The 27651-nt window shown below is 37.1% G+C and overlaps 1 protein-coding gene across 5 annotated transcripts in view; it reads left to right on the forward strand.

Moving 5' to 3' along the window:
- Positions 1 to 27651, forward strand: part of GBE1 (1,4-alpha-glucan branching enzyme 1) — a 292266-nt gene that overhangs the window by 119953 nt on the left and 144662 nt on the right. For all 5 annotated transcript variants that reach the window (XM_067466679.1, XM_067466680.1, XM_067466682.1 and 2 more), the window contains 7 exons: positions 4118 to 4243; positions 5662 to 5797; positions 7868 to 7958; positions 9505 to 9714; positions 24541 to 24656; positions 24831 to 24958; positions 27453 to 27551. In XM_067466679.1, the coding sequence (XP_067322780.1) occupies positions 4118 to 4243; positions 5662 to 5797; positions 7868 to 7958; positions 9505 to 9714; positions 24541 to 24656; positions 24831 to 24958; positions 27453 to 27551 (906 nt within the window). The remainder of the gene's footprint in view (positions 1 to 4117; positions 4244 to 5661; positions 5798 to 7867; positions 7959 to 9504; positions 9715 to 24540; positions 24657 to 24830; positions 24959 to 27452; positions 27552 to 27651) is intronic.

Here is a 27651-nt window from a genome sequence, read left to right on the forward strand (position 1 = left end):
TTTATTTGGTTTTGTGCTTTTGGACTTCTACCTATTTTATAATCATCTCTTTTATTGTCTCCAGTTATTCTTCAATAAAAAAGGACCTCCTTCATTCAAGGTGTGGTGTGATTAATGATTAGAGGGCCCTGTTCCTGCTCTAGGGTGCAACATGTGGTATCCATGAGGGCAGTAGGAGGGGTGGCAGCATTATAACCAAACCCTAATGGATACCAAGGTCCTGTTGTATGTTATACTTTCCTTTAAAATTATTGCATTGTGAGCAAGATACTTCTTAATTTTTTCTTCTTCTATACATTTTGCTCTCCATATTCCCAGATTTGGAGCTCCTAGTGGCACAGTGGGTTAAATCGCTGAGCTGCTGAACTTGCTGACCAAAAGGTCAGCGGTTCAAAACCGAGGAATGGGGTGAGCTCCCACTGTTAGCCCCAGCTTCTGCCAACCTAGCAGTTCGAAAACATGTAAATGTAAGTAAATCTATAGGTACTGCTCAGGACCTTCATGCAGTCATGCTGGCCACATGACCTTGGAGGCATCTACGAACAATGCTGGCTCTTTGGCTTAGTAATGGAGGTGAGCATCAACCCCCAGAGTCAGACATGACTAGATTTCATGTCAAGGGAAAACCTTTACCATTACCTATTCCCAATCACCCATGATTGAAAATTGTTTTTTTTTATAAAAAACAACAACAACAACAACAAAACAACCTTTAGGTTTGCCAATTTGTATAAGGAACACTAGTTTACTATGCCATTGTAAGTAATGGGACCAGAGCATTTGCAGATTTTGATATCCATGGGAAATCCTGGAACCAAAACCCTCAGATACCAAGGGCTTACTGCATTGCATTGTGAATGAAAGTACTAAAAAAAGGTATGACATCTCTAGAATCAGTCATTTTGCTTATTTTACATGTGAAAACGGATTGGCCTACCTTAAAGGGTTGCTGTAAATGGTAGAAAATAGGCCCGACTTGCAAAAATGAAGGAGAAAGGTGGATGGAGCAAACAGGCAGCCTCATAGCCAGAAGTACAGTCTGATTGGCTAATAAAAATGGAGGAAAAAGCTCAGTAACTGGAGATGGGTAGAGCAAGAGACAAAGAGAAGGAGCAAAGCAGCCATTTTTTTTATCAGTTAGGAGTTTGGTGGGGAAGAAGACAGAAGTTATGAATGGGGAGGGAAGGAAAAGTGGAAGAGTTTGGGAACTGTTTTTGGTTTAAAGATTTCCCTTTGCGGATAATAGTTAATAGGCCTCTATAGTGATTAGAGTGCTGTGGGAGGAAGGGAGATTGCAAAGGTTTAAAAGATCCTGTTTGGATTTGTATGTGCAGAACTTTGTTTTAAAAAACTCAAGATAAAATTACCATCCTCTGTAAGAAGTAAAGCCTGACAAGTTATCTGAAACCATTATGCATATTGACTGTTCAAAATAAACAACTTATTTCTGTTTTATTCCATCTGAAATCTTTGAGTGGCTTTTTAGACATTCCAGTGAAGGAGATAGCCTATTAAAACAATAAATTGGTGGCAGAAAAAATATTAATAAATAATAGGAGGCAGCAAAGGCAAAATATAGAAATACAGTGGTAGCATCCACTGACTGGCCTTGTGTGTTTGGGTGTGTGTGCACTGATTCCCTCATGGCCTCTCCTTGAGCAACAAACCTTGTTGTTTGTCCTCCATCTTGTCTGTGGTGTTCCTGAGCGGGACTCTGCCTTCCTGTCCTACATTGTTTGTTGCAATTGGTAGCAGTTCGTTATAGTATCCCTCTGAAAAATAAAATTTCAAAATAAAATAAAAATAAAATAAAAAATTTAAAAACCTATATACTTATATCATTCATTAAGTGGGAAAACAGCCTTGCTCTTAGACTTTGTTTGAAGTCAAGGAGAATGTAAGTAGTTATTTTTAAAAGCCTCTAAAAGAAGCACTATAAAATTATCTAGCATCTCGCAAGTCAGCCTAGCACAAATCAGCACGATCTCTTCAGTTGTAAAGAAATAGATTCCTATTCATAGGGTGGAGATAATTAGTTCAAAGTGGGTGAGGTTTTTTTTTCCACACTTGATTTGGTTTGAGGGGGGAAAAATCTCAAGTTTTGACTTAAATGCATTCCTGGAATAGCTAGTCCACCCTCTAATAGTAAAGAAAGAACTTCACTTGAGGGTATAAATTGTACATGATTGATTAAATACCCATACAAATTTACTCAGAAGTAAACCACTACAATAGAGCAGATGCAATTTGAACAGATTTTTTAAAAAATAGTTTCACTGTGTAAAAGCTTTGCAAAGGCCTAATGGAGCTACCCAAGTTCTTGCCCTACAATCCACCTTCTCACTCCTTGTCCTACAGGGTTTTTTTTTACCTTTCTCTTGAAAAGGCAGTAGCAGATCAAGATCTGTAAAAACAAATTTATTCAATTTATATCCTGTCTTTCTCCCAACGTGGGCCCTCAGGCAGAATATAAATTAACAAGGAAAAAAGCAGGCAGAACTGTTTTTATACCTGCATTTGCTTTTAGCTCTCCCTTCTTCTGATTAAAATTCCCAAAGTGTAGTTTTCCAGTCTTACATGGAAGTAAAGTTGTCAGCATGTAACATCCACTTTTTTCAATGCCTACAAAACTTCAGGATTTCTCAGCCCACACCACTGTTGGTCCATATTGGTGATATTGACCTATACAACATAAAACTTCTGTGTGAAACCAGCTCTCCCTTAACTTTTATTTTTCTTTGTATCTCTACTTACTATATTCAAGAGATACACAACAAAAAATGTGCACACATATACCTATATGTGCTCAATGCTACAATGCTGGCTGCTGCAACAAAAAAAAAGTGGCACAATGTGGCCCACTACATTTCCTTAGAAGTGATTACTAGTTTGTTGTTCTTCTGAGCATTTTCATTGAATCTCCACATTATATAAAATGAAGTAACTTCATTTTTGAGACAGCCTCCCTTCTATTTGCACTCCAACTTCATAGTAAATTAAACAAATTAAATCATTTTTCCTTCGCTTGTTGCCAGAATAGAGTTGGAGTATAATGACTTCTGCAAGCATTCATGTAAAGTTTATACTTCAGGAGCCTTACAGTCAACTCATCCCAGGTACTAGAACTGTGATGAGTTAGGATGTATGATATCCACCAAGTCATTAACTGGTCAATTATGCTATGAGAGTCTATAGACATTGTATGCATTTTTCCTTCATATTTCTTGTTTCTCCATAGCCCTCATTTTCTAGTAATAAGGAGAGGAGCAACAAAAAATAGGAAAGAAAGAGACTTACTTACTTAGGTGATCCCTTGTAGCCCGAGGATGATGGTCCTCCAAGTGTAGTGCCCTGGTAGTGGGTCCGTAGGTGGCTGTGGGGCCTATTCTTAATCCACATGTTCTTCCACAGTGTGGATGTCTGTTTCCAAGTGGAAGGCATTCCTGATCAGGGTTGGCTTGATGTGCCTTCCTCATGGCACGTTTCTCCCTTTTGCCCTCCATTTGTGACTCTGGAGAATATACACTGTAAAATGAATGCAGTTTAACACGGTTTAACTGTCATGGCTCAATACCATGGAATTGTAAGAGTTATAATTTTACAAGTCTTTAGCCTTCTCTGTGAAAGAATGCTGGTGCATCACCAGGCTATAAATCCCAGGATTCTATATTGTTGAGCCATAGCTGTTAATGTGTCAAATTGCATGAATTCTACAGTGTAATGTAGAATTACATTGTCATTCTACATTAGTTGGGTTCTTACAACTAAATTACTGACCAACTGTATACTCATGCGTAGCTACGATGGGCCCAGGCCAATGAGTGAAGTAAGTTGGTGACTGGAATAGGTGAATTGCTCATCTGCTGCTGTTTCATGATGCTCTGTACTTTTCAGAAAGAAAAAATTGTGTACCTTCTAAGATTTACAAAACAGAGTTTGACTAGGGAGGGAACTAACAGCAAATATGATACCAATTAATGAGATGGGTTTGAGTAGGCCAGGGAGACAGAGCCTTGGGTGTGGACATTGCTGACTCACCTTACTGGACCAGCTTCCACTAACATTTGCCAACTGTAACATATAATTCTAACATTGGTTGGTTCCCATTCTTTTCTAGGTGGTGATACGAACCCGAAGTGGAGAAGTCCTCTACCGTATTTCTCCTTGGGCAAGATATGTAGTTCGTGAAGGTACCAATGTCAACTATGATTGGATATTCTGGGACCCGCCAAACCCATACAGGGTAAGCTGTTTAAATGTGTTAGAATTATAAAGTGTGATCGGGTGGGCAAGTCCACGGTTCTTTCTAAATTATTTTCTGAACATCTAAATATAGAACATTCTGTTACTGCTTTCATTGCCTCCTCTGGATAGGTTTCTTTAATATTTACAGTCTCTTTATAAGATATGTCATGTAGTAGAGAACATATTACATAGAAGATAACATTTTGAGCAGCCCCAGTTTCATTTTTCAGCAGCCCTCCTTCTGGTTTCTACAATGCGCTTCAGCAGGAATGGGTATCTACAGTGTGCTCTGCATTATGTGGAGCCAATTTCACCCTGGATCTGGGAGGTATTTGGATCTGCTATACTGCATTAAAGGACTTGACTTTATGTGATTTTTTAAACATGTGTATACCTTTAATCCATGCTGCAGCATGCACAGATGATGTGCATTTTGTGGCCGTCACAGTTTAGAGTCAGCTTAGAGTCCCTTTAAATGCTCAGTATAGAGGTACCAAAGACAGCTTGGGAAGTCCATTCATGAAACATTTCCTTTTTTTCACTACTGGAAGCAATACTTTTGCATGCTATGGTATGCCTTTTTTGTATTTAGTGTGCTTTGTTTTGTTCATGGTTACTGCAAGGTAAGCATGGGCCAAATTTTCAGATCATAATTCTCAGTGTTTTGGGATATGTACCCTCTATAGGGAGCTGTACATGAAATTTCTCTGCTTGCATGACCTCCCAAATCCACCCAGAGCTTCTGAAGTATTATTTATTTATTATTTATTTCCTATATTTACACCCTGCCCTTCTCTCCCCGAAGGGGGACTTCCAAGTAGGAAGGAGGACTTTATTTAAGCTCAACAAGTCCTCAGCCTATTGTATTAACAGGATTGAAGCACTGGTCTCAGTGAGTGCTTGAAGAATGAGAAGCCTAAGCCAGGATAGTTAGTTGTGGCTATAGTCTCAAGAAGCTAGCAGATTCATCAGCAATTCAGTACCAACAATACCTCTGTCCAAATACTTGGCTCCTTGGAATGGCCTTCTTGTTTGGAGCAGAGATTAACCTCTTTCCTATCTCTCTCTGGACTCCCGTCTCAAAGGACCTTTCCCTAATATCTAGTTTAATACTGAGAGAGTCTTTGAACAAGATGAATGTTAAGTAACTGGCTCAATGCACACCATTGTCAGATACGGCTCACTGCACAAGATAGCCATGCCCAAAGGGAAAAGTTTTGTAGAGAAGTTGTACAGGCCCTATCTTAACTGTAGGATTTTCCAAACCTCGGAAATTTATGTGATTTGTTGCATAATGGTTGCATTTATCTTAAGCTGATTGTGCTGGTTCAGACTAGCATAGCTTCCGAGTTCTTGTCTAATATAACTGACAGTTTCTCACATTTTTATTCCCAAACCATTTTTTCCATTGTGTAGCGGAGACATCCTGTTCCTAAGAAGCCTAAAAGCTTAAGGATCTATGAATCTCATGTGGGAATTGCTTCCCCTGAAGGGAAAATAGCTTCATATAAAAACTTCACACACAATGTACTTCCGAAAGTCAAGGATCTTGGTAAGTAATATCTGAGGCTTCTTCTGAGATAAATTTTTAATGAGCCCCGTGCTTTTATTAGAAGAGCTCATTTCAAGAGCCTGTGAATTGTCTCTGTTGATATTTAATGCATCATAGAAATGTATTTTAGTGTACGGAACTTGTACTGAAGTAATGGTTTTAGATTTTTAAAAATGGACTGAATTCCATGCAAGAGATGAGTGCCTTTTATAGTGATTAGATCGTTTGTGGAGTACAACACCAAGAAGTAAAACGGCTTTTTAAATTTATTAACCCAATTGTATTATTTGCCCCTCTCTCTAGGTCATAACACTGTTGCAAGAAAAGTAAATTTCTTTTTTACCTTGGTATTTATAGATAGTTTTGTAGCATTTTCAAAACAATGAAATTAATTTCTATTTTTTCCTAGAAGTATTTATGAATTAGTTGATGTGGGGAAAATGGGTAACAGCTATATACTAACTAATACAGCACAGTTAAGGATTTTGTAATTCTAATTTCAGAACAACTAAATTACACAAATTATTTAAAATGATTTCTGTATAGTAAAGGTACTATTCAGTGCTAATGCAAAGCCAAATCTGTATGTGAATGCTCAACAGCAGAAAATAACAAGAATGTATGTCAGAAAGAAGGGAAAGTTGCACTAGAAATTCCCAAAAATGTCATATATGTATATATAGAGAGAGAGGAGGGAGAGGGAGGGGGAAAACAATGCTAGTGGGCTATACAATAGGTATAGTTAATTTGTGAGGTGTATATTTGTGTTAAATTGCTGAGCTGCTGAACTTGCTGACCAAAAAGTTGGTGGTTGAAATCCGGGAAGTGGGGTATGTTCCCTCTGTTAGCCCCAGCTTCTGCCAACCTAGCAGTTTGAAAACATGCAAATTTGAGTAGATCAGTAGGTACCACTTCTGTGGGAAGGTAACGGTGCTTCATGCAGTCATGCTGTCCACATGATCTTGGAGGTGACTACGGACAGCACAGGCTCTTCAGCTTAGAAATGGAGATGAGCACCACCCCGCAGAGTTGGACACAAGAAGACTTAATCTGAAGGGGAAACTGTTACCTTTACTTTTATGTTTATTTAGCATAAACAATCACTTTAATATAACAAGAGTGTTTAGGATTGCAGCCTAACTTTAGTGGCATCTATCTCTTAGCTCTTAAGTGATCTGAAGGCAAAAGAAAAAATGAATAGCCGAGTTAAGCAAACAGAGTTAAAGTTTATTGGGGAACAGGTTGAATGCAAGTCAAAGATTTTAATTAAAACTAAGAATCAGAGAAACTATGGCATCCACAGTCTTTCAGAAGAGATCTGAAGGTTATTCTTTGCCTATAATCCTTGTTTGGTGGCTGAAGGGGCATTTACTTACTGACATAAAAGTTAGCTTAGCAAAAGATTTGTTTTAAGTGCTCATGGTTTCATCATTAAACTGTGCTTTTCCCTTCAGATTGCCTTCATTTAATATCACAGAAAAACATTTTGGGTTGGATAAGGGACAAAAAGAAAGGTTTTTCTTTTCCTTTGGTCCTTAGCTCCTTCACTAAGCTTCAAAGCAAAATTCCATTGCTTTAATGTTTGTTCTTTTAGAGAGATTCCTTCAGGGAAATGAATTTGGAGAAAAATATGTTAACGATTAGATAGAAATGGAATATGTTTGAAACATTAAGGAAAGCACAAGGTTTAATGTGTGTGCAGCCAGTTATTCTTTTTTTCTCTTTTATGATCAATACTGTAAATATCAGAAGTGCAGTTGAAGTTCAGGACATGCAGATTGGCATAGTTAATATTCTAAAGTCAAATTACAATTGTATTTGCGTATTATTTATTTTTTCTTAAAACACTAACATCTCAGTATACTTAGGGATTGGTTAATATATTGACCTCCCTGGTTAAAAGGGGGAAGTTGTATCTCCTCATAGCATTGTTTTGCTAGATCTTCTAATAATTTAGTGTATAAATACATTTTATTTAATATTAAAATGATCTTTATAGTAAAAGTCATGAAACTGTAGTGTTACTATCACCTAAAAGACTTTTCTTCTTCTTCTTTTTTTAAAAAATAGGTTATAACTGTATTCAGTTGATGGCTGTGATGGAACATGCTTACTATGCTAGTTTTGGTTATCAGATCACAAGCTTTTTTGCAGCATCAAGGTTTGTTAAGATTGCTTTTATACTTTTGTTTTCTCTTTCATCTTTTTGACACTTTGCCTCAACGTGTGAAATTCACTATGTATGTTGGATGCAATCTTGGGAAGACTCTATCCCATGTTTCTTTGGATATCTGAAATCTGTTGTAGTTCCTTGATTTATCTCTGTTGGAAATTAGGCTACTGCATAGTTTAAAGATGCACTTCAATCAGTTTTGTGGGAAGGGTCTATCTTATTCCAAATCTTTGAAATGTTAGAGCATAGTAAGGAATGTTGGCAGGCAAAAGAAACTGTCACGGTAACATTTAAAGGTATCATAAGGGCTTGGCTTTTCATAGTCTGCTGTTTCTGTGTTAGTCTGGAATGCATCATTCATGAAAAAAGTCACAACTCATTAATTCAAAAGAGTATGTACTTTTGTACTCTTAAGATTTTATCTCTTCTCATGATTGTAAACCCTGCAGTTTAGTAAGCAATGAAAAAAGATGGTGTTGGTAAATAATATCACTTTTGAAGAGTTGTAAATTCACTTTGCAGAAAAGAGATAAAATGATAAGATTCCTGCAAGTCTCTGGGAGAGAAATATTTTGGAATAGAATTGTATTTAAGAGCTGTGAATTCTGGAAGAACACAATTGGATGTAGATAAGTTACCAGATCGGCATTAATTAATTGGAAACCATTGGCTTCAGTCAGAGACATCTGTCATGATTCCCCTTAGTAAACTCAGTGTTCTGGCAAAATGTAAAAATAAATGGGTCTCAAGTGTTCCCAAATATAGGCAAGTCACGTGTTTTGCAAAGTAGAGGGTTGTTTCCTAAAGCTCACAATCAAGCAGCACCTGAGGTTGACACATTTTTCCTCATTCTTCCACTTCCAGCAAGTTGGCAGCAGATGGACTGAAACATGTCCCATTTTCAGATCTGTTTCTCCATACTCTGTGCCATCTGCCCTCTGTACCTATCAAGCCACCGTGTAACCACTTGGAGATTACAGGACAGATTGGAGGTTTTCAGAGAAGGCACACTCTGTGATGTGCTTTGTCTTCTAAACTCAAGTCATCACTTCAATACAATCTTATAAGCTGTGATGGTGGAAAAAGGTGTTGGCACTTATAGAAATGTGAAATCTCAGATGTCCATCTTAATATGTATCAAAATGTGAATCCTATTCAGAGGAAGACAACATTAATTATTTATTTACTTACATTGTTTTTTTAAAAAAAAAATCACCGTCATCATCATCTTTATTTATATCTTGCTTTTTTTTTTTTTTTTTTCAAATCTGGGACTCAAGCCAGAAATAACCAGATATATTGCATATTTAAAAGCAAATAAAATAAATAGTAATACCATTACGGGACCAACCAAAAACAGATAAATACATCTTTTGTGGTTAACTCACTTACCCCAGATATATTAGACATTGCACCTTATTTGAATCCTGGGTTTTAGAAAAATATGGGTAATAAAGCAAGGTTTATATATGCTATTCTAGTTTTGGGAAGTTAATTCTATGAATCAATAATTTTCTATGTGTATACATTTTAGCCGTTATGGGCCTCCAGATGACTTGAAGGAACTGATAGATGTTGCCCATTCTATGGGAATTACAGTCCTGTTGGATGTTGTACATAGCCATGCATCTAAGAATTCTGAAGATGGACTGAACAACTTCGATGGTACCGATAATGCCTTTTTTCACTCTGGTCCTAGAGGAGTACATGCACTCTGGGATAGTCGACTCTTTGACTATGCAAAGTATGTATAACCAATATGCAAGAGGTATTCATTTTTTTCCACTGCTAGGTATGCATTCATAAGAAATCACTTTAATTCAAAAAAACCTTCATGTCTGGTTTTTATATCTTCCATTTACTGTCAGTTCCATTAATATGCTTCTTGAAAAAAGGGCATATTTAGTTATATTCAGAATAACGTTTTACTCCCTAAATTCCAGATTTGTTTTACAATTACATGTTAGAAGTTTATATGTTTGCCAAATAATGATCACAGTGTTCAACACTAACCACTGTCCTAGAATTTAGAAGTTGGATAGTCTGTGTGTTTTGTTTTTCAGCAAGGACCAGCTGTCATACTGTTTGTTGACTTATATATATCATGAATGAAGGAATATGTAGAAAATATGTTTACTTGAGAAATTTGCTAGGTCACATTTTTTAATAAGTAATCCTTTTTATTACAAAATATTCCCAGTGTTTCTCACAAAATTTCTAAAATATATTAAAACAATAAATAGAATAATAAAAATACATAATAAAACAAGTTTAAAGCAAATTTTAAAAACTTGAAGATTAGCAAATCACACAAATTAAGATTGATAGAATGAAAAAGCTATAGGAGTGAACCTGAATCTTAAAAGGAAGGGATGCAGCCTCTGAGGAGGGAGTTCGTTGCTCTCGTTCCCGCAGGCTCAAAAACGCAACTAGGGGCATATAGCAGGACTTCCAATGTTTACAGATCTGTGTACACAGTGAATAAACATCTGAATGAGGGACTTTCCTCCTGCCAGATACTGTGTTACCAAACCATGCATACCTTGTAAGATAAAACTGAATACTTTGAATTGCACTCACAAATGGATTAGAAGCTAGGAGGTAGAAGTAATATGTTTAGTAAAACAGGCTTGTTTATCTGGAATCTTGTTTGCAACATTGAAAAGGCACATTCCATGTTCCCAGTACAGTGTCCTGCTCACACTCCAGCAAGGCAGGTTCCCAGCACCATGGGTATTAGAGAAACACCATTGCTGGACCAGTTTATGAATCAATGATATTTTATTCTCATGAAATGATTGGTTGGGGGGGGGTCAGTATTTAGCATATTTTTCAATGCAGTATTTTGAAATGTTGAGACACCATTTTTCATTCTGGGCAGAAAAAAATGTGAATATTCTTTATGTTCTTTCATTTAGCAGAATTTTTTTAGTTACTATTTGAATCCTATCCATTCTGGATTTTTAAAAATACAATGACATTTTCTTTAAGAAGCGTATGTAATTCCCTATACCCCAAGCAGAAGATTCCTAATCTTTTACAAGTGGTGTAGAGAAAACTATACATCTTAAGGATCCTTATTCATATCAGTGAGCATATGAACTAGAACTAATCCAGACAAGTCATAATATATCAGTCATTCATGTATGACCATCTTGACAGTTTCTGATGTATTTAACTTGCCAGCTGATTTTTTATCCCTCCACCACCAGATCCATCTTAGAAATTCAGTTATTGGTTTATGTTGAATGTGGCCTGATAAGAGCTCTAGTGCACTCTGTTTTATTTTGTTATGTTTAATGTGTTTTTATTTTGATTTTTGTATTTTATGATGTTCCTACTTTAATATGTTTTATTTCATGGATTGTTTTGCTTCTATGTTTTTATGGACATTGGTCCCACATGTAAGCCAACCCTTCGGGGAGATGGTGGTGAGGTACAAAAATAATGTTGTTGTTGTTGTTGTTATTCTGTACTCAGTGTAGAAATGTGGACTTTAGTTTCACATGGGTCTTTTTCATCCTCTTAAACATTTTCTCTTGCATCTCTGACAACTTGGGAAATACTAACTTTGTTCCTCCCTCTCTCAGGAGAGTAGACTTGATTATAGAATGATCTACACCTTTCTCCTTGAAGTAGGAAAGTTGCATACACTGGGGTCTTCGTATCCACTGGTATTTGCTTTCAGGACTCACTCCCCCATGTTAATATCAAGATACATTGATGCTCATGTCCCATGGTGTAGTAAAATGGTTTCCCTTATATAAATGGCAAAATCCAGGTTAGTCAATGGTTGACTCCATGGATATGGAAAACTGTACACAATATGCTATACTTGCTCTTCTTTGAACAGCTGTGAAGTGCTGTGAAAAATTTGCTTTATTACAAGAATGTTCTTTGTTATTAAAAATAATGTTTTCCTGCATGCTCTTGAAATAAAGTGTATTTTTAAACTTGCATGCCCATGCATATTAAATTATTTTTTAAAAAATCATCCTAGTTCAACTTATTCAAACTTTTTAATGGAAAAATTCAGTTAATTAAGTCATACCTTTAAAAGCTGCATTCATGCAAGAAGGTTGACATCCTGTGGCAGTTCAAATTGATTGCAGGTGGGTTTTCTCTGGGGATGTAGTGGCCATTTATTACCTTCGTATAAAATCATGTCATTTTAAGATTAGAATGTGTCAAATTCTCACATCATCACCAAAACAATGGCTGTCACAACTATATTCTATTATTATGCAAATTTCTCTCTCTGTGTGTGTATATGTGTGCATAGTGAAATAATTTATATCAAATGCCAGAAACTTTTATATTGTTTGAGGGACAACAGAAAGGATGATATGGTGATCTGAAAAACTCCACTTGTGATCTTGTAGATTGAGCTTTCCTATATATATATAAAAAAACAGCACACAAACTAAAATTTGGATATACAATAATCCTGCTTAAAGAAGCAGGGTTTTCTTTTAATTCATTAGAATGATACAAGAGAAGTAATATACTCCAGTGAAAGCAAACAATTATATAACTCTGTTTGGTTTTATGTTTGGTTACAAAAAAAGAAAAGAAACTATTATTCATTTAATTTATAGCCCACCCATTTTCCCAATGTGGGACCTAGGGCACCGCATAGGTTATTAAAAATATGAATTACAAACATAGCACTACAAAGGTTTTTTAAAAAAATGTCAAATAGACAAGCCCATTGAACACTGATTTAAAAATGAAAAACACATAAAATATATTCATACTCATCTAAGGAAGCAGACTTACTGCATGAAAGCTTATGCTACCAAGTTCAGTCTCTTTAGTCCGTCTATGATATCACTTTGATTATTTGTGCATTTTTAAAGGACACCCATAAAAAGATCCTGCTTCAACAATCTACTAACAAACAAAAACCTGCCAAAATACAAAGATATTTTAAGGTTGCTAAAAAAAAAAAAGAGCAGAGAGTCGGCCAACCTAGTATTTCATGGAAAGGGACATAGTATTCTGGAGGTTCCCTTGTCATCACCAGGCTGTGGTTAGACTAGGAGCCCCTGGTGGTGCAATGGGTTAAACCAGGGGTCCCCAAACTTTTTGAACAGAGGGCCGGGTCGCAGTCCCGCAAACTGTTGGGGGGCCAGATTATAATTTGAAAAAAAAAAACATGAATGAATTCCTATGCACTCTGCACATATATTATTTGCAGTGCAACCCCCCCCCCCCCAATCAAAAAACAAAGACCCACACTTCTATATAAATAAAAATGTAATGTTCGTTTGTGGGATTAACTGAACTCAAAAACCACTGGACGAATTGACACCAATTTTAGACACAAGACACCTCACAACACAATGTATGTCCTTCACACAAAAAAAATGATTTTGTCATTTGGGAGTTGTAGTTGCTGGGATTTATAGTTCACCTACAATAAAAGAGTATTCTGAACCCCACCAACGATGGAATTGAACCAAACTTGACACACATTTCTCCCACGACCAACTGAAAATAGTGGAAGGGTTTGGTGGTCAGTGTCCTTTGGTTTTGGAGTTGTAGTTCACCTACATTCAGAGATCATTGTGGACACAAACAATGATGGATCGGGATCAAACTTGGCACAAATACTCAATATGCCCAAATGTGAACACTGGTGGAGTTTGGGGAAAAATAGAATCTTAACATTTGGGAGTTGTAGTTGCTGGGATTTATAGTTCACCTACAATCAAAGAGCATTCTGAACCCCATCAATGGTGGAATTGAACCAAACTTGGCACACAGTTCTCCCATGACCAACAGAAAATACTGGAAGGGTTTGGTGGGCAGTGTCCTTTGGTTTTGGAGTTGTAGTTCACCTGCCTCCATCAATCACTGTGGACTCAATGATAGATCTGGACCAAACTTGGCACTGATATTCCATATGCCCAAATGGGAACACTTGTGGAGTATGGGGGAAATAGAATCTTGACATTTGGGAGTTGTAGTTGCTGGGATTTATAGTTCACCTACAATCAAAGATCATTCTGAACCCCACCAACGATTGAATTGAACCAAACTTGGCACACAGTTCTCCCATGGCCAACAGAAAATACTGGAAGGGTTTGGTGGGCAGTGCCCTTTGGTTTTGGAATTGTAGTTTACCTGCCTCCTTGGAGACCAGAGCGGCCAGAGCAGAGGGTTCCTGCAAAGGCCGGAGCGGCGCCGGGTGTGCGTGGCCAGCGGCGCCGGGTGGGTGTGGCCATGCCCACCCAGCGCCGCTCCGGCCTTTGCAGGAACCCTCTGCTCCGGCCGCTCTGGTCTCCAAGGAGGCAGGTAAACTACAAAAGGCTTCTCCCTCCCACACGAGCAGAGCGGCCAGAGCAGAGAGTTCCCGCGATGGGTGGAGCGGCGCCGGGTGGGCGTGGCCAGGCCAGGCCAGGCCTCGCGGGCCGGAGAAATGCCCTCGGCGGGCCGTAGTTTGGAGACCCCTGGGTTAAACCTTTGTGCCTGCAGGACTGAAGACAGACAGGTTGGAGGTTGAAATCCTGGGAGAGTGTGGATGAGCTCCCTCTGTCAGCTCCAGCTCCCCATGCAGGGACATGAGAAAAGCCTCTCACAAGGATGGTACCACATTAAAACATTTGGGCATTCCCTGGGCAATGTCCTTGCAGACGGCCAATTCTTTCACACCAGAAGCAACTTGCAGTTTCTCATGTCACTCCTGACACAAAAAAAGTGGTTAGACTGAGAGAGAATCCTTACCACAAAACCTCAACATTTAAGCAAGCTCATATAGGGAGATAAAATTTTACAGATAGAATTCTAATTGTAGTTGTAGAAAGGGCAGGAAATATGAAATTTTGTCATCTTAATCTACTGAAAGTTAGCACATATGATTTATAATATATGCAAATATATGCAGAAGAACAACTGCAGAAAAACTATTTTAATTTTTAATAAATATCCTTGCCAGATGAAACTTTTCCCCTTTGCTTTTAAGTTTCAAATGATATGTCAGTATACGAGACTTTAAGCCACAGATGCTCCTTTAGTTAGAAGATTTTGCAGTAACATATAATTTCCCTTGAAGGATCCAGTTTCCTTTATTATCTACAATCAAACACAGCTGTATGCAAGGATCTTTAAAATGTTAAGTTTAAAAACCCAAGATTGTATGGTAATTAAGCTATGAATTGAAATACTTGTGAGGGACACTGAAAGTAATTGTTAGTTTTCTAAGATTTTTTATTGGTATACTATAAAACATATTAAGGGGTCACTAATAAGAACTTTAAATTAAAACAAAAACCTCTTTCAGACTAATCCAAGAGGGCCAGTTTTTTTCACTTCAGCAACGTAGAATGAGAAAGAAAAAATTGGGAGATAATTATCCTTCTCTATATGTCCTTCCTGTTCATTTATCAGTGTACATACTATTACAAATACATTTTTCCCTTAGGGCAACTGCACAAAGTGCTAGATTGGGAGATGTAGTGAATAAGCATGTGGTGACATTTAGAGGTCAGCGTGCAGATATCTCACTTAGAATCATAGAATCATAGAGTTGGAAGAGACCTCATGGACCATCCAGTCCAACCCCCTGCCAAGAAGCAGGAAAATCACATTCAAAGCACCCCCGACAGATTGCCATTGCCTGTATTTATAAGTTTCTGATACCAACCAATTTGTCTTCAGCTCAATTGTACCTGTGCCCTAGCAGAAAATAAAAGGTTAGAATTAATAACCATATCAATTGATCCCTTAACAAAAGAAAAAAAAATTGTAAAAGAAGCATCTACTCTAATAGCACATTGGCTAATCCAGACCAGATAACTAGATCTATAAAAAGCTGTTAATTCTTCTGTGGTCAGTGCTGAGACACTCGGTGTTTGGTGGCTCTGTGTTAGTGAGCTAGTGAACATATTATAGATCAGTGGTGTTAAGCCCATTTTTAAAGAGAATCTGTGGATACAGAGGACCAACTATAATTTCTTTACATAGTAGTTGGTGCTCTTTAGTTTTTAATCAGTTTGAGTCCCCAGATGTTCTTGAACAACAATTCCCATCACTTTTGATTATCTGCCATGCAGACTGGCATCATTGGAAATTACAACCAATAGCACTTGTAGCTTTCAGGTTTGGGAAAGGTTAAAGGATATTTTAAAGTCAGACATCATATTCACAAGCCTTGTATCTAAATCCTAGCCCCACTATCCTGACTAAACAGGGCAAACCACAGCCTTCCAGATTTCACTGTATCACATTCCATGAGCTCTAGTCATGATGTTTCATGATGAGGCATACAGGAGTTGTAGTCCAGCATCTGAAGGGCCACATAAAATGACAGGGTGGACCAGATTCACTTCACAGGACTTGAGTTTGACATATGGATTCTAGGTTTTGAATTGATCCAAGCTTTTTGGAACCCAATTTGAGGGCGGGAGGCAGAGTTAATTGTCTCAAATGTCTCCTATAAGGTTTAGATTAAACCTGGTGTGGTTTGCCACTTCCATTGACATGGGAACCTCCAGTGGCTGAAATTGCGTGATGAGCATGATCCATACTGCTCATTTCTTGTTCTCCTGAAATTCATAGTCATATTCATCTGTCATATCCACAGGACATGCAGGACTACAACTACATCTTCATTTCCATTCAAATGCAGAAAATATATTAGCTGACAGGATACTTAATGACTTTTGGAGGGGAAGAGCAAAGAATTTTTATTTAGAAATGTCCAACTATTCAATGTAGCATTGGTATACTTTTCCATATGATTTGTAAGATTAAGTAATAAAGCACAGTGCAAAACCAACTAATAGCATACATGTAAGACAATACAATTTATAAACATTATAAACATTTATAAAGATTTAAATAGGACTATATTTACTTGTGTTTATTTTTTATTTTTTTTAAAGAGGCAGTAGATACGGCAGTAAAATTTTAGAATGAGACATCTAGATTTTTAAAACAAGACTGCTGTTCACCACCTATGTGATGATTTAATTATCATAAGTGAAATGAGGATCTGAACTTTCAAAACAGTCTTGAGGTAGGTGTAACTCTCTGGACTGCTGTTTTTTAGAGGAATATATTTCTTTCTTCTAATTAAATCCCAGAAGATCTGAATAGGAAGGAAAATCTACATAGGAGATTGTTTAGTGAGAATTAATCCCAAGTAGATTTACTGTGCTTGTTCGATCGTTCAATAATTTATAGTAATATATGCAAAGTGCATACCTCATTGGAAGATTTTTATTTTATTTCATCATTGTTTCCTGATACCAGCTAGAATTCCCTTTCAGTATTTTCTTGCAGAGCCTGTCTACGTATAACCAGGAAGGGTTTTAAAAAAAAATTCTGTCATATATGAATTGTTGTTGGATGCACTAGCAAATTATCTTTCAATTACGGATGACCAAATTGGCCACTTTTCATTTCACTTAGAATTATAGAATAAGAGAGTTGGAAGATACCACATGGACCATCTAGTCCAACCCTCTGTCATGCAAGAAAAGCACAATCAAAGCAGTCCTGACAGATGGCCACCTAGCCTCTGTTTAATAGCTTTCAAGGAAGGAGCTTCCATCACTTTCCATGGCAGAGAGTTCCACTGCTGAATAGCTCTTACAGTCAGGAAGTTCTTCCTAATGTTCAGGTGGAATCTCATCTTCTGTAATTTGAACCCATTGCTCAAATTGGATACTAGGACCCATTGAGTACTAGTATCCAAGGCAACAGAAAACAAGCCTGCTCCCTCTTCCTTATGGCATAATTTCACATATTTATACTTGGCTATCATGTCTCCTCTCAACCTTTTCCTCTGGAGAATATAAACACCCAGATCTTTAATATGCTCCTCAAAGGGCATGGTCTCCAGACCTTTGATCATTTTAGTTGCCCTCCTCAGGACACCTTCCAGCTTGTCAATATCTCTTAGCTTATCAGTGTTGAGTTTGTTCCACTTCCACACAAGCAGTGGAAAGGCCTCATAGGCTGTAATGATGGTGGAGAGGCCCTGTGGGCCACACCAGCATCAGTGGGGGCTGTACATGCTTCCCAGGCAGAGGTGAGCAGGGGGGTGGGTGAAGGGCCCCCACAGAACACAGTTTGAGAACTGCTGTCTTAGAATGTGCTGGCTGACTTTTCAATTCATCAGTGATAGGGTAATGTCTGTTGATCTTCCTTTTTTAATAAGCATAATCCAGATATCACTTGTTATCTATAGAAAAAAAGTCATTTAATCATTGTATGAAGAATTTTAGGCATTGGTTAGTGAGATATTTGTTTAAATTGGTGCAAATATTGCATAAAATTAACATCTGGGCCAGTTTTAACTTAGACTTCAAATCCTGTGAAAATTATCTCCATTCCAAAATGAAAACCTTTGGGCTAAGCTACTTTCTTATTCTGTTCACCTTCTATGTATTGCTGAATCAATCTTAAATCATTATAAAGATATACCACCTCACCATGCTGTTCAGAAGACTATCTCTCAAGTCAATAGATCTTTTTAACTGCTACTAAATGTATTTCATTTTTAATATCCACAAAAGAACAAAACCTCACTTGAAAAGCAGAGCCCTTCATTTATATTTGACGAGTGGCTGAACCACAGTGTAGGAATCCAAATTAGTATCTGGAGAATTCCAATTTTAGGGAGGAGAGAATTTAATAAATCAGGAATCTAACTTGAAATTAATGATTTCTGTAAAGGCTTTATATTTTCATGTGTGTATGTTTCCCTTTGCCTGTCTTACTTTAGTAAGTAACCTTTTGGATTGTAATTCCCCAGCTCTTTATAATACGTTTGGCATTGGGTTTATTAGCAGATACACATGCTCCTAGAAGAAAGAGGTGAAAGATATGAATTATAATCCACTGCAGATCTCTCCAAGGGATCCTGTTCATCCTTTTTACCAAGTCTCCTTTCACTGAATGTGGTTGTTTATTTCATCATTAGATAGAAAAATAAATAGAACTATGTTAGGAGAACTGGGAGAAAATGTGAGCTCTCAAGTATTTCATAAAGATTTTGAAAAATGGTGAGAGCTACTTTACAAGCTGATTATATTTAAGACAAATGTAAAGATACTTTGAAAGTCACAATGAAAAAAAGCAAATTCTATCAATCCTTGCCCAGTCCAACAGAATGTTATACACACACTTACTTTTGTGTTTCCCCCATTTAGTCGTCAGCCATGGCATTCTTTTTGTCCATTTCTCTTATGGGCTAGAGGTAATAGTCATGCTGCCCTAACAACATGGAATGCATTCAAAATATAATTGTCATATACTGTCAGAGTTGGAGCTTAACCCACAAAGAGGCAGAAATCCAGATTTGATAGATTGAATAGTTACAGATATCGGGCCCTATGGCCTTTCAGATGTCATTCTACATTTCCTATCAGCCCTAACACTTTACAAGCAGTGGTTAAAGGTTAGGGAGAATGTAGGCCATAAATACTTGGAGGGGCACATACATACATCTCTTTCTATACAATGGGATTGCAGAAAGAAAGACAATCAGTATGTTTTGTAAGTGCATTTTTTGTCCCTCGACCCGTTCCTGATCTTCGAAAATCAAAATATATGCCAGGGCATTGAAAAATGGTGGGAACTGCCAGGGGCATCTGCACCCCCCCCCCCCACCAAGACACTGCTAATGTTTTCCAGAGTTACCCTTGATTTACCAACCAATCATATACCTGAAATTTTCTTATGTACAAGAATACAGGCAGTCCCCAAAGTTGCATTCTGTAGATTTGTTCTAAAGTTGGATTTGTTTGTAAGTCAGAATGGGTACATTTTTAAGTGTAACTCCAGACAAATATATTTTTAGCTTTGGATAGCAAAGGGAAGGATTAACACCCCTATGTCGTTTGCTGTCTGACCCCTGTTCAGAAGATTTCACATCCCTTTTTATCCTTGTGATAATTGTATTTGAAAAATTCAGCTTGTTGTGGAAACAAAAATTGGTGATAAAGCTTCAGTGGAGACACTCTTTCCCCATGACAACTCTCAGCAATGAGATTTCTCTCACTTCCTGTTGCCTCACTCCTGTTCTTAACAATGAGTCATTTGTATGTATGTCGGATGTTTGTAACTCAGGAACTGCCTGTATAGGATAAGTAATTGTAAATTATGTGCACCACCTCACTGCCCTTGTTCCTTCTTTCCCTGTTTACACTCATATAATTGCATTTAATTGCATGCCTTCTCATGTAATTACGGGTTTTTGTCTGAGAACTGTAAAGTAACTATTTAGTTGTAATTAATTCCTTTCCTCACTATGAAATCTCTTAACATCCCTTGGCTTCACAGCACACTGGTTGCCAAGACAACTAAGATATAACTTCATCACATTAGAACTGTAACGTGATGCGAAATAATGGTTTTTCAGGAAAACTCAAAATTTTGAAATTACACTAATAGGGATCATTGTGGCATTTGTTGAAAAAGAAATATCACAAAGTTCAAGCACTGCTTTATGATGTGTTTCATGCTGCTGATTGAAGAACGTTCAGATTTTGTCAAGTAACTAGCAATAAATAGCTACTTTTGGAAAACATGAAATCAAGGATTTACTAGCATTCTAAAATCTTCTATACACATAATTAAAAAAAATGTGTATATGTCTATGTGGTGGGTGTCCACTTACACAGATAGTCCCCTGCCTCCACAGACAGGCTATAGTTCCAAGTGCTGAGAATCCTCCAAAGGCACTCCTTCAACTGACATTGCAGGTTATAGTGAGCACCATGAACATGTAGCCCAAACGCTGCCAATGTCCTCCCCAAACACTATGACCCACCACCCAAGGAATGCTTTCATTCAGGGAGAGTTTTATCCTATTTGATGTGTTTCCTCCACCACAGGCAGGCATCCCAGGATTCATTGTGTGGAATTTGCATGATCCCGCCCACTGCCTCTCCCTTAACCCTTTCCTACCCTTTCCTATGGCAAACAGCAAACACAGAGGAATCAATACACAACTGAACAGGCCGGAGGGATTTGACAATGAACTGGGACCAAATTTGGCACAGAGAAGCCCCTTGACCAACTGAATACGATACAGGGGTTTGGGGGAAATGACCTTGATTTTGGGAGTTGTAGTCCACCCTTATCCAGAGAGCACTGAATCCAGCTGACGACAGATCTGGACCAAACTTGGCACACATACCCAACATGGCCAACTGTGCATATAGGCCTGGTTTGGGGGGGGGGGGGATTGACCCACAATTCTGGGAATTGCAGTTCACCCACATTGTTCTGTATTTTTTAATGAGAGCATTAATAAAAAAACAAAATCAAAAACTGGCTTTTTCCTAATAAATAGTGTTACTAATGAACTAAATGATATTACCTAATACCCCACAATTAACAATGCAATTTTCAAATAACCTAGGCACCACGGGTACCCAAGCTACTATAATTATATATATATATAAAAAACCCAACCATTTTTGAAAAGCTCCTTTCTGAGCTCTGAACGCTCTGTAAAGTCCTTTGCATTGTGCTGGCAATATGTGAATTACCAATATTGGGATTTTTTTGTTTGTTTCAATTGGCTAATACCAGTGATCAGAAGAAGGGTTTTTTTCCCCATTACATGAATTAATATTCAGGCAACTAGGATTTCTGCCCCCCCCCCCCCCCCGCCATTCTCTTTCTGCAAAGGCAGGGAAGCAGGGAGTTAATTTGTTCACTGACCTCAGATTAGTATTCCCAGAGCTTCACCCTCCTCTCTAACTCAACATTTCTTATGATGCTCTTATCTGAGCTTGCTAAGATTAATTATGGTTTTCTCTAATTTAAGTATGTTAATAATGAAATAATTGTAATGCATTGGATTGTTCATCTGAGATATAAGCCTCCTAGTTTCTCACTAAACTGTGGCTGCAGATTTTAGGAGGCTTAGATTTTCAAAGAAAAGTGTGAAATGCTCATTATAAAAACAGTGTTTGTTCTGAAGGTTATCCTGTCTCCTTAGTTCCGAAATAGACATGTGTGAAGAAGTTGTGTGGTCATGTGTATGTGCATGTGTGTGTGTGTGCTTGTGTTAAAACAGACCCTAAAACCCTAATCCCTATATGTTATCTTTTTAAAAAAAATCTCAGAAGTGCTATCCTTCTAGTTCAGAAAGATGTGATTTTTTTTCTTCTCACACCTGTGCCTTGCTATACAATCATTCCTTTTTACATTTTAATGTACTTGTGTGATTTGAACCACAAAGGATTTGTGTGTATTTAGATTTAGAAGCAGAGACAAGCACTAACAACTGTAGTATGAGTTATAAAGGTCTTCCCTCTTTGTTCATCTGACAGTTTCTCCCTGCTCTCCCTCTCAGAGGACTCCAAACCCCCGGTGAATAAAGATTTTATTTCTTTTGATCTTAAATTGCAAAGTTATTCAAACTGTATATCTGCACAGTAGACATTTTCTGTTCTATGCTTTGCTTTCTTTTCTTTGTCAGTACACTTGGCAATGGTGTAACAGCTAAAATACAACATACAGCAGTACTGTAGCTGAGCAGGCGTCCCCTTTCCCATCCCATGTCATACTTTTTTTTTTCAGTAAGGTCTTCATATTAGCATTTTTCCAGTTTATATCACTTAATTTACACTAACGAATTGCAGATTTTAGCCAGTTTTAAGCTCCAGAACCTATTTTCAATGCTGGTGTTTAGTTTTAGATGAATGAAAGGGGTACCATGTTATATCTGAACTACCTAATTCATGTGGATGTTTTTTGGGTTTTTTGTTTGTTTGTTGGTGGTTTTTCTTTTCTTTTCTTTTCTTTGCTTTTTTTAAGGTACTATATAAACCAGTGGTTTTCGACCTGTAAGTCCCCAGATGTTTTGGCCTTCAACTCTGAGAAATCCTAACAGCTGGTAAACTGGCTGGTATTTCTGGGAGTTGTAGGCCAAAACACCTGGGGACTCACAGGTTGAGAGCCACTTATATAAACAGATCTGTTCCATTAAATGTGCAGGAAATGTTGCTTTATACAACATAAATTATAAAGATGGAAGGAGTCACAGGGATCATCTCATTCATTCCCCTGTCCTGCGAGAATATACAACTAAAGCTTTCAGAAAGATGCCCTTCCAACTCTGGATGTACAAATATGGAGAATACGCTAGCCTTTGAAGCAGTCTATACCACTGTTTGTTTGGGTTTTTTTTCGTGTCAGGAGGACCTTGCCCAGAGGACACTGGATGTTTGATGTTGTACTATCTTTGTGGGAGGCTTCTCTCATGTCCTCGCACAGGGAACTGGAGCTGACAGAGGGAGCTCAACTTGCTCTCCCTGGATTTGAACTGCTGACCTATTGGTCAGCAGTCCTGCCAGCACAAGGGTTTAATCCATTGCGCCACCGGGGGCTCCTATACCACCCTTATAGTAAAGACGTTCTTCCTAATGTTTAGGTGGAATATGTTTAACTTGCATTCAGAACTGTTTTATATATGACACCATTATCCTTGGAAATACAGTAGATTTAAAATGATCATATGTGAAATCATATTATTTAATCGCTAATACTGCAAGACGTCTTTTGGAGATACAGCTCATGAGCCTTATTTCCCACTGTTGAATTGGCTTCCTGAGTTTTTTTTTTTAAGATATGAAAACTTATTGAAATAATTATATTCTCGAATTGAAAAGAATCTTGCCTGGAAAAAGTCAATTTGTGTACTATTTTCATATATGCCAAATGTGCCAAAAAGCATATTTGGTTTTGTGGACCAAGACGCCACTCCTGAGAGTCTTAACCTTTGAAGCAAAATGTAAAATAAGACCAAAAAGTGTATAGGCATCTGTTGAATGCATGCTAAACTGAACTGATATACTTCACTAGAACATATCCACTGATATGTGTTCCAGAGTTGATGCACTTCTTCTGCTTTACCTCAGATAACTGTTGATGTAGATGCAAATTTTGAAATATTTTTTAAATAAACTTTCCAGATTGAAACTTTTAATTAGAAGCAATGTACAGCAAGAAGCATCATTTATAGTTTGTTTTGAAAGTCTCAAATGCAAAAAAATAGCTTCAAAGTTATACTGCGGCACCTTGGTATTCACTGGGGTTTGGTTTGAGATCTCCCATGGCTGTCAAAATCTATGAATTCTCATGTCGCATTATCTATCTGTCTGTCTGTCTGTCTATCTATCTAGAATGGTGTAGTAAAATTGTGTCCTTTGTTGTTTTCTTGATTTTTCACGTGTTTTTGCAAACTGAAAGCAGTATAGAAGAATAATAGCTTATAGTGCTTTCATCTCTTAGAAGGAAAAACATGTCATCAATGTAATTAATCAATATAACTATTTATCTATTTTATTTATTTCCCATGCTTGTACCCCAGCCTTCTCACCCCGAAGGGCACTTAGGGTGGCCTCACAACCAAAAGCAATTTGATGCCCAACAAACAAATTCTAAAAATTACAATTACAATTAAATTTCAATTAAAATCACACAATTAAAATTAGAAACAATGTCCATTTTCCTCTAAGAAAAAATTGCTATGCATGTAAAATGTAGGATTTTTTGAAATTGAGATTTCTTAATATTTAGGCAATGTTGTTTAATATTTCAGCTGGGAAGTCTTGCGATTTCTTCTTTCTAACCTAAGGTGGTGGATAGAAGAGTATGCATTTGATGGCTTTCGATTTGATGGTGTATCTTCCATGCTATATCATCATCATGGTATTGGTAAGTTCGATCCAGATGTGTGTGACATGATACAGTTAATACCTGTATGTAGCTGCAGTACCTTGAGATTATTTTATTAATATTTTTGTAGAAATTCTGAACCATATTCTGCAAATTTGATTTTCTAAATCTGAGATATATTTTATTGTTTTTGTAATTGTTTTGTCTTGTTAGGTGAAGGCTTCAGTGGAGATTACAGTGAATACTTTGGTATGCATGTTGATGAAGATGCTCTGGCATACCTGATGATGGCAAACTACATGACACATTTCTTACATCCAGAATGCATAACAGTGGCAGAGGTAATTCTTAAAGTACTTGTTTCAATTATTACATCTAGCTGATGGTTTTCTTTTAAAGATGTTCATAACTGAATCAATAATCAGTTACAGTTACATTAACATCCACTTACATGTCCTTAAACGTGACCCATCATCTGTGTTGTATTTTAAATCTCAATTATTTCATTTGAAAAATTAAAATTTGTGCTTAAATCTCTCTGATTTAATTTGTTTACACTTAAATACATTCACATTGGGCTGGATTGATTATTTTATTATAAAATAAATTCCATCTCATTTAGGATGTAGTTCTGACCAACTTACCAGGAAGAACTCTGCTGTACTTACTTTTGAGTAGACACGCTTAAGATTATTATATATGTAGATTTTAACATACTGTCATCTCAATTACACTTTTCAAAGTGACTGCAAATTTTTAGCATAATTTCATGAAAAATCCAGTTCTGGTAGAGAGCAAATAGGTATTATTTTTTTCATGTCAGAAGCTACTTGAGAAACTGCATGCCGCTTCTAGTGTGAGGGAATTGGCCATCTGCAAGGATGTTGCCCAGGGGATGCCCAGATGTTTGATGTTTTACCATCCTTGTAGGAGGCTTTTCTCATGTCCCCACATGGGAAGCTGTAGTTGACAGATGAGAGCGCATCTGATCTCTCAGATTTGAATCATTGATCTTCATGTCAGCAGTTCAGCTAGCACAAGGGTTTACCTCATTGTGCTACCGCAAATAGTTATGTTTAGTTGACAGAGTCCGTCATGAACAAAATGACTAAGAGAATGGATTCATAGACATTTTTTGAGGATCATATTCCATTCAATACATAAGTTTTTAAACAGTTTAAACAGGCTTTCAAACTATTCAAAGTGTTGAAAAAATTAAAAATATTTCTAACAGAATAACTATGTGTTAATATATGTGTAACTTCAAATTCTATACATTTATGATAAATTAAATATTCACGTTACTTCAAATATATCATGCACATTCTGTTTACTTTTATGTGCATGATTTATAAATGAAACAAAGTAAACAAGAAGGTTTTTTATGTGCAAAAGAATATTTCTGGCATTGAAAATTATTAAACTTCAAAGCACTAACCTTGAGTGAAAAGCCCAGACAAGTCATTTGCACTTATTTCAAGCAAAAATTTATGTCTAGACTCTTGAGACATATTCTGCCCTTTATTATTTATCATTGCATAACTGCTTTATAGGCAACTTAGATGAATACGCTGTGGCAAGGAGGGGGTGAGGAGAGGGAATTTCAGGTATTCATAAGACCAAGTATGCCATTCCTTAAGAGCTCCAGATGGGATTTACCATCAACTATTTGACTGTAACTTGGGGGGGGGGGGGGGGGGAGAGAACATTGTGCTTCCATAGAAGTCTGGGTTTTAAAAAATCATATTAACCACAGGAGAATTCAAACTTGCCTTGTTGTATATAATACTATCTTGATCCACTCCTTCAGGGGGAATACATATTACCAAGATCTGAGTGACATTAAGTATTTAAAACAGAAACTGGTGAAATGAAGCAATTATGGGATGTATTAAACTCAGAATTGTGTTATTGATTTGGGGGGGGGGGGTTCATTTCAAGTAAAATTAATCCACCATCCAGTGAGCTACCATATGGATATCAGTATTCCTACCAATGAAACAAAGTTGAGCATGTTTGCATTACCTCATTTGAGGTTTTTTTTAACAAGATGTCCCTTCAATTTATTCTACTTAAATTGAAAACTACTTCAACTTCAATACATCATTTTTCAGTCTACTGGGATTTTCTATACAAAATGTGGAATTGATCCACATGCTCATAGTGGAAAGAAATTGGGAGGAACTATTGATATTCTAAATTACAAATGGCTAGCATGAATTTGTGCTTGCATGTAATGATACTGGAATGAGTAGTGCCACATGAGGGAGCACACTATTGTGTAGAGAAAGATCGATTTGTAGTCCAGGTTCCATAAGGACCTGTCTGATAAAATTAAGTAATGGAATGTGCTTTTTTTAAAAAAAAGAAATATTCTGAATATTTTCCAACTGATACGATGTTCTTCTATTCTTTTTTGTATGTAATGGAGAAATTGCAAATCTCTTTTTGTTACCCGTGTTCAGATTCTTTTCCTATTATGCCAACATATAATTAATATTGAGTAATCTAAATAGAGCAGGGTCACGTCATTTGATTAAAATTTCATATTTCTTTTAATACACACACCCAATATAGTTTCGTTCTGCAAAATTGAAATTTGGCATCCGTTTTTCCTCTTTCGAGCACCTCTAATGATATATGCAGGAGGAAATGTGCAGGTTGATTTCCTGCTATCTATCTCACAGAGGTATTAGTTGGATGCATTCTTAATACTTGAGGGATTTTAAAGTTTTGTGTGATTTATAGGGGCATATCTATGCTTGTAATTTCACAGCTAGCTCATTTCTCTTGATGACAGTTTCCTACTCATAACATCTTGGTTATTTCTTCAAGGATGTGTCTGGAATTCCAGCTCTTTGCTGCCCAGTGAAAGAAGGGGGATGTGGATTTGATTATCGGCTGGCCATGGCAATTCCTGACAAATGGATTCAGGTCCGAACATGACAATTTCTCTTTCCCTTCCCTCTTTCCATTTACTCATTTAAAGATCTAGAATGTTATTAATTTGTTTATAATCAGGATTTATCATATT

This window comes from Anolis sagrei, chromosome 3 (genome assembly GCF_037176765.1).
Source record: "Anolis sagrei isolate rAnoSag1 chromosome 3, rAnoSag1.mat, whole genome shotgun sequence".
In the NCBI taxonomy this organism is placed as follows: domain Eukaryota; kingdom Metazoa; phylum Chordata; class Lepidosauria; order Squamata; family Dactyloidae; genus Anolis; species Anolis sagrei.